General features: G+C 28.6%; 2 protein-coding genes and 1 pseudogene across 2 annotated transcripts; 2 read left to right on the forward strand and 1 right to left on the reverse strand.

Annotated features, from left to right (window-relative positions):
- Positions 1–647: 647 nt before the first annotated feature.
- Positions 648–1357, forward strand: LOC119611760. Its single transcript, XM_037967448.1, has 2 exons — positions 648–894; positions 972–1357. Exons 1-2 carry the CDS (start codon positions 772–774, stop codon positions 1326–1328), a joined length of 480 nt encoding a protein of 159 aa, XP_037823376.1. The 5' UTR covers positions 648–771; the 3' UTR covers positions 1329–1357.
- Positions 1358–1775: 418 nt separating this feature from the next.
- Positions 1776–10000, forward strand: part of LOC119611757 — a 44755-nt pseudogene continuing 36530 nt past the window's right edge.
- On the reverse strand, positions 3772–4609 carry LOC119611758 (39S ribosomal protein L21, mitochondrial-like). Its single transcript, XM_037967447.1, is given in 5 exon segments — positions 3772–4029; positions 4032–4188; positions 4190–4238; positions 4240–4375; positions 4444–4609. Coding segments are annotated over 5 exon segments (600 nt in total). The 5' UTR covers positions 4511–4609; the 3' UTR covers positions 3772–3838.

Consider the following 10000-nt stretch of genomic DNA (forward strand, 5'->3'; position numbering starts at 1 on the left):
AACAATGTTGCCACTAGGTTATTGTCATATTTACAGGTGAAAAAAGCTTAACTGTGAATAATATATTATTTTTTTTGCCAATAATTAAATTTTTGTTAATTTGTATGTAAAATTTTAATTTAAATCTTAATTTATAATAGAAAATTCTAAATTTGAAACAGCTGTCAAATCACCTGTAGCAATAAATGTCAATTGGAAGTTTTATCAAATTGGAATTGTTAAAACGTAGTTGCCATATGGTTTTACTTGCAGGTTCTTAAAAGAATGTATTCTTGAAATATATTTCTTTAACAAATTTTTGTTTTGAAAAATTTAGCTTTTAAGCATATTTTTGGAAAATTCGTTTTTATATAAAAATTTTCGTAAAATCCTTTTTCTATAAAACATTTTTGAAAAATTCTTTTTTTTTATAGAAATTTTTCGGAAAAATTATATTTTTATATGAATTTTACTAAAACTGCAAGTTTTTTAAGAATAATTACGAAAACTTCATTATTTATAGAGAAATTCCTAAAAGTACCTTGAAAACCGCATTTTTTCATTAACATCCATCTGGCTACTCACTTTTACCGTAAACAACATTAACTAGAGTTACCCAACTATACCAAAACATAAACTTCTTAGTAGAAATTATAACCTCATCTGGCTACCTTAAACAAGAAAAAGTTTTTTTTTGCTTCACTTCGAAGTTTAACATCAATTAAAAATGTTTTAGTTAATTAATCACGATAAATAAATACAAATCAATGGCCTGAGGTGGACAATATAAATATGACGGAGTTATTTAACTATTGTCGCATTTGTTTACAAACAAAATCCAGCAATACTTCTCTGTATTTGCATGTCCAGCAGAAGTATTTGCCCAGTGTCATAGAAAATATTTGTGGCGTAGTGGTAAGTGGGTGATAATGGCATAATAATTGAGGAATAATAATGAGGAAAAATCAATATTTATGCTAATTATTTATTAGATCTCATCTTTTGATGAACCACAGGCTTTAATATGTCGCGATTGTGCTGAGGCCATTATACGGGCCGACAATATCATACAAAAATGCCAGGAATCACATAAATTGCTAGCAAACCAAAGAAAACAATTGTTGCTAGAAGACAAGAAAACTGCTAAAAGTGATGAACAGCAAAATGAGGAATGGCTGTTGGCGGCAGAGTGTAAAAAGGAAATAGATTTAAGTGAACCAACAGAGGAGTCGGAAAACTTTTCACAACATTACTTTGTAGAACCTGAAATGCTGGTAGATCTATATTGGAAACTACTCTGCCGGATTCACCCAGAACGAAGGCAAAAAGTAAAATTTCCAGCAATGTAAATAAAACGGAGTGTAAAGAAAAAAAGGTACGTAAAAAAAGATCACGTTTAAAACCAGCGAACCATTGGAAGAACAAGAGCTGTTAATTCCCGAAGAAGAAAATCCTGCCGCTTTATTATACAAAGTCATTTTAAAACCTCCAGACCTAAGAAAACCTTTGTGCGAAGTCGTGAACAATATTTAAAACGCAAAATACGCATTATCCCGTAAAAGAACCGCTCAAACTCATAGGCGGCGCTGGAGTAGTACGCAAACGTAACCCAAATCCTATCACCGAGCCATACCAAATTTCTATTTCCGCTGTGAGCTGTGCCATGAATTTGAATCGAATGTCGCTCTTATGCCGTAACCCATCTCACTACGGTGCATGGTATTGAAAGGCCGGCAATTTTCGCTGTTCCCAATGTGATGCCAAACCCTTCATCAAGAATCAATCGCTGCAGGAAACACATAGCCACTATTCACGAACAACAGCCCAAGAAACGTGATTTCGTGTGTCAAGAATGCGGTAAGACTTTCATTAAAAATTGTCATTTACAAAACATTTACTGTCCGTACACAAAATGGGCGAAATGCCCTATAAATGTAATATACCACAATGTGGTAAAGGCTACGTAGATGCCTATGCCTTACGTATGCACATGAAACAAACACATCATATTGATGACGAGCAAGAAATTGAATCACTAACTACTCTATATCAATGCGATGCCTGTGGTAAATCATTTATGGATTTACAAAGTTTAAATGTTCATATAAAACGGCACATAGTATAGAGGGTTTTAGTTGTTTACAATGTGGTTACAATTTTCGTCAGAAAGCTCGTTATGAGGCTCATGTGCGTAGGGCTAATGTAAACCGCCCTGTTTTGTGTGTCGTCACTGTGAGAGGACATTTGTTAAACTTGTTCAGCTGGAAGAACATCAAAGAGAAATGCATTAGAAATGCATTAAAAATATTTATTTATTGTTATTTATTATTTAGGTTTATAATTATTCTTTTTTTTTAAATTTTATAAAATTTTTTTTTAAAAATTTCCCTTTTTTGAAAATTTAAAAAAAAAACATTTTTATAAAATTTTATTTTTAAATTTTCTGTTTTTTATAAAAAATTTTCGGAATATTTCTATTTTTTACAGAAAATTTTCGGAAAATTTCTTTTTTACAGAAAATGTTCGGAAAAAAATTTTCGGAAAATTTCTCTTTTTTATAGAAAATTTTCGGAAATTTCTTTTTTATAGAAAATTTTCGGAAAATTTCTCTTTTTTGTAGAAAATTTTCTCTTTTTTAGAAAATCTTCGGAAAATTTCTTTTTATAGAAAATTTCGGAAAATGTCTCTTTTTTATAGAAAATTTTCGGAAAATTTCTCTTTTTTATAGAAAATTTTCGGAAAATTCTCTTTTTTATAGAAAATTTTCGGAAATTTCTCTTTTTTATAGAAAATTTTCGGAAAATTTCTCTTTTTTATAGAAAATTTTCGGAAAATTTCTCTTTTTTATAGAAAATTTTCGGAAAATTTCTCTTTTTATAGAAAATTTTCGGAAAATTTCTCTTTTTTATAGAAAATTTTCGGAAAATTTCTCTTTTTATAGAAAATTTTCGGAAAATTTCTCTTTTTATAGAAAAGTTTCGGAAATTTCTCTTTTTTATAGAAAAGTTTCGGAAAATTTCTCTTATTATAGAAAAGTTTCGGAAAATTTCTCTTTTTTATAGAAAAGTTTCTTAAAAATTTCTCTTTTTATAAAAAAAAATTCGGAAAATTTTTCGTTTTTTAGGAAAATTTCTCTTTTTTATAGAAAATTTTCGGAAAATTTCTCTTTTTATAGAAAATTTTCGGAAAATTTCTCTCTTTTATAGAAAATTTTCGGAATATTTCTCTCTTTTATAGAAAATTTTCGAAATATTTCTCTCTTTTATAGAAAATTTTCGAAATAGTTCTTCTTTTTTAGAAAATATTTGGAATATTTCTCTCTTTTATAGAAAAGTTTCGGAAAATTTCTTTTTATAGAAAAGTTTCGGAAAATTTCTCTTTTTTTAAAAAAAAAAATCGGAAAATTTTTCGTTTTTATAGAAAAATTTCTCTTTTTTATAGAAAAGTCTCAGAAAATTGCTCTATTTTATAGAAAATTTTTGGAAAATTGCTCTATTTTATAGAAAATTTTCGGAAAATTTCTCATTTTTATAGAAAAATTTAGGAAAAATTCTCTTTTCTAAAGAAAATTTCTTATAGAAAATTGGTTGTTATTTGTGTTTCTTCCCCCATGAGTTCTCATTTGTCTTTAACATTTCTTATTGCCATTTTTGTTTCTATTTTTAATATTTATTATTTTTTTTTTATTATTTAACATTTCAAGTGCAATATATCCAATATACACAAAGATAAAATAACTAATGTTAAGCTTTCATTAATCAATCTCTTATAGAAATAAAAATTATAACAAAATAAATGTTTTAGCACAAGAAATCATTTAATGTTCTACTAATTTCTTACTCAACGTTAAAGAAAACTCTTAAAAGATACGATTTTCATTCAAAGGCTGTTTACTGGGTTCATCCACTTTGCGTGTCACCTCTATGGAATTGATACGTATCATGGTGTTGGGTGATCTTTGGAAATTAATACGTAAATATTGCTTTCTGCGCTTCTTCTTGAAATGGGTCTTAGTGTGTGTTAGGGTTTTTTCAATAATGGTGGCTTTAAATCCACCAAACCGGGTTCCAATAAAGGGGCACCAATTAAGGTGAAATCTTTGGCTCCTGCCAGTAATACCTTTTCCAAACGTATTTCATCGCCTATGGTGGGTGGCCAATAGCCTTCGACCAAAATAATATCGCCGGCTGTTACCTTAAATTGTTTGCCGGCATAAGTGTACCACAGCGAACAGGCGGCCTTCTTCCTTCTTGCTAATTCTTGATTAACCTTGCTAACACTTGTTCACATTTCTCTTGCTCCTCCTTGGTAATCTCCTTAACGGGCGCTATATCCTGTGTAACCAATTTGGCTTGCTGACAAAAGCGTGGCGTAACACTTAATGCTCTCATGGAATCTTGTATTAACAAGAAAAGGAAAACACATGTTAATTTTAGTTAATTATCAATGAAATTAGTAAATTACTTGTTAAATTATTGATGAGACTAGGCTGGCGCGCCACCAGGCTTATTCCACGCGCCAAAAAAGACATTTTTCTAATTAATTTATTATATTTTTCTCGATATTTAGACAAAAAATTGTAATTTCGCAGGTGTATGTTAAAAAAATTCGTCGGTCTGTCATAGAAGGAAAAAAGTAAACAGCTGATTGTCAAGCTTTCTGTATATTCACCTCACTCTAACAGGATTGTATTTTTTGGTAAGGTGACGGCATAGTTGTATTGTTAGGGGTACAGTAAAAAAACGTTTTTGTTGTAAAAGACCGTTATTTTTGAAACAAACTAAAGCAATTCTGTTAAAGAATTTTCTTTTTATAAAAATTTATGGAAAATTTCAGAAACATTTTCTTCTTTATAGAAATTTCGGAAAAATGATCTTTTTTATAAAAAATTGTTGAAAAAAAATCTATTTTTTATAAAAAAAAATTTAAATTTCTCTTTTAATAGAAAATTTTTTGAAAATTTTTCTTTTCAAGCTAATTTTCATAAAATTTCTGTTTTCTATAGAAAATTTTCATAAAATATCTCTTTTCTGTAGAAAATTTTCGGAAAATTTTAATTTTCTATAGAAAATTTTCAGAAAATTTCTCTTTTTAAAGAAAATTTTCACAAAATTTCTATTTTCTATAGAAAATTTTCATAAAATTTCTCTTTTCTATAGAAAATTTTCATAAAATTTCTCTTTTCTATAGAAAATTTTTCTTTTTATAGAAGATTTACGGAAAATTTCTCTTTTATATAAAATTTTCTGAAAACTTTTTCTTTTCTATAGCAAATTTTCACAAAATTTCTCTTTTTTATTGAAAATTTTACATAATTTCTCATTCTTTAGAAAATTTTCGGAAAATGTCTCTTTTCTATAGAAAATTTTCATAAAATTTCTCTTTTCTATAGAAAATTTTCATAAAATTTCTCTTTTCTATAGAAAATTTCCCTTTTTATAGAAAATTGTCGGAAAATTTCTCCTCTCTATAGAAAAATTTTCTCAAAATTTCTGTTCTCTTTTTATAGAACATTTACGAAAATTTCTCTTTTTAGAAAATTTTCACAAAATTTCTCTTTTCTATAGAAAATTTTCACATAATTTCTCTTTTCTATAGAAAATTTGTCCTTTTATAGAAAATTACTCTTTTTAAAGAAAATTTTCGGATAATTTCTCTTTTCTATAGAAAAGTTTCGGAACATTTCTCTTTTCTATAGAAAATTTTCGGAAAATTTCTCTTTTCTATAGAACATTTTCGAAAATTTCTCTTTTCTATAGAAAATTTCTCTTTTCTATAGAAAATTTCACATAATTTCTCTTTCTATAGAAAATTTGTCCTTTTTATAGAAAATTACTCTTTTCTATAGAAAAATTTTCGGAAAATTTCTCTTTTCTATAGACAATTTTCGGAAAATTTCTCTTTTCTATAGAAAATTTTCACAAAATTTCTGTTTTATATAGAAAATTTTCATAAAATTTCTCTTTTCTATATAAAAATTATCTTTCTATAGAAAATTTTCGGGAAATTTCTCTTTTTAAAGAAAATTTTCGATTCTTCGATTCTCTTTTCTGTAAAAAATTTCGGAAATTGGATCTTTTACAGAAAATTTTGGGAAAACTTTAAGAAAATTTATCTTTTTATAGAAAAATTTCAAAAATTTTTCTCCTTTTATAGAAAATTTTCTCTTGTCTTCGGAAAATTTCTCTTTTCTATAGAAAATTTTCACATAATTTCTCTTTTCTATAGAAAATTTGTTCTTTTTTATAGAAAATTACTCTTTTCTATAGAAAAATTTCGGAAAATTTCTCTTTTCTATAGACAATTTCGGAAAATTTCTCTTTTCTATAGAAAATTTTCACAAAATTTCTGTTTTATATAGAAAATTTTCATAAAATTTTTCTTTTCTATGGAAAATTTTCATAAAATTTCTCTTTCTATGGAAAATTTTCATAAAATTTCTCTTTTCTATGGAAAATTTTCATAAAATTTCTCTTTTCTATATAAAAATTATCTTTTCTATAGAAAATTTTCGGGAATTTCTCTTTTTAAAGAAAATTTTCGATTCTCTTTCTAGAAAAATTTGGGAAATTGGATCTTTTTACAGAAAATTTGGGAAAACTTTAAGAAAATTTATCTTTTTTATAGAAAAATTTCAAAATTTTCTCCTTTTTATAGAAAATTTAGGAAATTGTTTCTGTTTATAAAAATTGAAAAAAAAAATTTACTATGCCTTATTTTATGATCTTCTCTAGATTTTTATCTCAACTAACTTATTCTAAATAATATTCAAATGTAGGCCAAGGAACTTTGTCTATAATAACTTTATCTTAAAATATCTTTTTATTAAATTTCATGCATAATTGCAAACATTTAAAAAATATAATTACAAAACAATTAATTGTCTTCTTTATCTTAGTACATTTTTAACACCATGTTTATCTCTCTGTATACTTTGGTATTACTTAAGGAATAAATTTTATTTAATTCTCAGTTTATAATATGATAAAATACAGATAAGGTTGACTGCCTGTCAACTTAAATAAAATGAGATGCGAGGGAGATTAATTTAAATGTAGAAATATGCAAATTTAAATTAAAAAAAAAAAGAAATAGTGTTATAATTTGTAAAGTGTAGCTGCTTAAAAATTTAGTTCTAATTCTTAAATTACTTCCTTACGAACTTCTTTAAGAAATTTGTTATATTGAAAATTCATTGTGAATAACAACACCATCGAATTAAATGGGAAAATTTCTGAATTTTATTTTAATGTTGAAATTATTACAACTATAGTTAGTGTCATTTTTCCTTATGATCACTCTTAAGATAACAAAAAAACCTCATTCCAAGTCCTGTTCTGAAACCAATATGGCTAAAACGAAAAAAATAAATGAAGAATAAAAATATTCAATGCAAAAGCGTTTGATAACACCATCGAATTAAATGGGAAATTTCCCAATTTTATTTTAATGTTGGAATTATTAAAACTATATTTAGTGTAATTTTTCTTATGATCACTTTAAAGATAACAAAAAAAACCTCATTCCAAGTCTATCTGAAACCAACATGGCTAAAACGAAAACAATAAATGAAGAATAAAAAACAAATCAATGCAAAAACGTTTGATAACAAACTCATACTTAATTCATGGACTAACTTGCCATAGCGAATAGAGTTAATAGAACGGAGATCTTATTTGTAATACTATTCTAGGGAAGTCGAGAACACTATTTTCAAATCCAAACTCTTGGTAGAGGACTAGACTGAACTAGAACTGAACTAGAACTGAACTAGAACTGAACTAGAACTGAACTAGAACTGAACTAGAACTGAACTAGAACTGAACTAGACTGAACTAGAACTGAACTAGAACTGAACTAGAACTGAACTAGAACTGAACTAAACTGAACTAGAACTTACTAGAACTGAACTAGAACTGAATAGACCTGAATTAGAACTGAATTAGAACTGAACTAGAACTGAACTAGAACTGAACTAGAACTGAACTAGAACTGAACTAGAACTGAACTAGAACTGAACTAGAACTGAACTAGAACTGAACTAGAACTGAACTAGAACTGAACTAGAACTGAACTAGAACTGAACTAGAACTGAACTAGAACTGAACTAGAACTGAACTAGAACTGAACTAGAACTGAACTAGAACTGAACTTGAACTGAACTAGAACTGAACTAGAACTGAACTGAACTAGAACTGAACTGAACTAGAACTGAAACTGAACTAGAACTGAACTAGAAACTGAACTAGAACTGAACTAGAACTGAACTAGAACTGAACTAAATGAACTAGAACTGAACTAGAACTGAACTAGAACTGAACTAGAACTGAACTAGAACTGAACTAGAACTGAAAGAACTGAACTAGAACTGAACTAGAACTGAACTAGAACTGAACTAGAACTGACTAGAACTGAAAGAACTGAACTAGAACTGAACTAGAACTGAACTAGAACTGAACTAGAACTGAACTAGAACTGAACTAGAACTGAACTAGAATGAACTAGAACTGAACTAGAACTGAACTAGAACTGAACTAGAACTGAACTAGAACTGAACTAGAACTGAACTAGAACTGAACTAGAACTGAACTAGAACTGAACTAGAACTGAACTAGAACTGAACTAGAACTGAACTAGAACTGAACTAGAACTGAACTAGAACTGAACTAGAACTGAACTAGAACTGAACTAGAACTGAACTAAACTGAAAGAACAGAACTGAACTAGAAACTGAACTAGAACTGAACTAGAACTGAACTAGAACTGAACTAGAACTGAACTAGAACTGAACTAGAACTGAACTAGAACTGAACTAGAACTGAACTAGAACTGAACTAAACTGAACTAGAACTGAACTAGAACTGAACTAGAACTGAACTAGAACTGAACTAGAACTGAACTAGAACTAACTAGAACTGAACTAGAACTGAACTAGAACTGAACTAGAACTGAACTAGAACTGAACTAGAACTGAACTAGAACTGAACTAGAACTGAACTAGAACTGAACTAGAACTGAACTAGAACTGAACTAGAACTGAACTAGAATGAACTAGACTGAACTAGAACTAAACTAGAACTGAACTAGAACTGAACTAGAACTGAACTGGAACTGAACTAGACTGAACTAGAACTAGAACTGAACTAGAACTGAACTAGAACTGAACTAGAAACTGAACTAGAACTGAACTAGAACTGAAAGACTGAACTGAACTGAACTAGAAACTGACTAGAACTGAACTAGAACTGAACTAGAACTGAACTAGAACTGAACTAGAACTGAACTAGAACTGAACTAGAACTGAACTAGAACTGAACTAAAACTGAACTAGAACTGAACTAGAACTGAACTAGAACTGAACTAGAACTGAACTAGAACTGAACTAGAACTGAACTAGAACTGAACTAGAACTGAACTAGAACTGAACTAGAACTGAACTAGAACTGAACTAGAACTGAAGTAGAACTGAACTAGAACTGAACTAGAACTGAACTAGAACTGAACTAGAACTGAACTAGAACTGAACTAGAACTGAACTAGAACTGAACTAGAACTGAACTAGAACTGAACTAGAACTGAACTAGAACTGAACTAGAACTGAACTAGAACTGAACTAGAACGAACTAGAACTGAAACTAGAACTGAACTAGAACTGAACTAGAACTGAACTAGAACTGAACTAGAACTGAACTAGAACTGAACTAGAACTGAACTAGAACTGAAACTAGAACTGAACTAGAACTGAACTAGAACTGAACTAGAACTGAACTAGAACTGAACTAGAACTGAACTAGAACTGAACTAGAACTGAACTAGAACTGAACTAGAACTGAACTAGAACTGAACTAGAACTGAACTAGAACTGAACTAGAACTGAACTAGAACTGAACTAGAACTGAACTAGAACTGAACTAGAACTGAACTAGAAACTGAACTAGCTGAACTAGAACTGAACTAGAACTGAACTAGAACTGAACTAGAACTGAACTAGAACTGAACTAGAACTGAACAGAACTGAACT

The sequence above is a fragment of the Lucilia sericata genome, unplaced genomic scaffold (assembly GCF_015586225.1).
Source record: "Lucilia sericata isolate MDLA Ls3-8-SP2 unplaced genomic scaffold, ASM1558622v1 Contig001527F_arrow, whole genome shotgun sequence".
NCBI lineage: Eukaryota > Metazoa > Arthropoda > Insecta > Diptera > Calliphoridae > Lucilia > Lucilia sericata.

Excerpts from the sequence above, each read along its gene's own strand:
- LOC119611760 (XM_037967448.1), top strand. The coding sequence starts at position 772 with ATGACGGAGTTATTTAACTATTGTCGCATTTGTTTACAAACAAAATCC. Across the intron at positions 895-971 it reads AAAATATTTGTGGCGTAGTG|ATCTCATCTTTTGATGAACC; the intron begins GTAAGTGGGTGA and ends ATTATTTATTAG.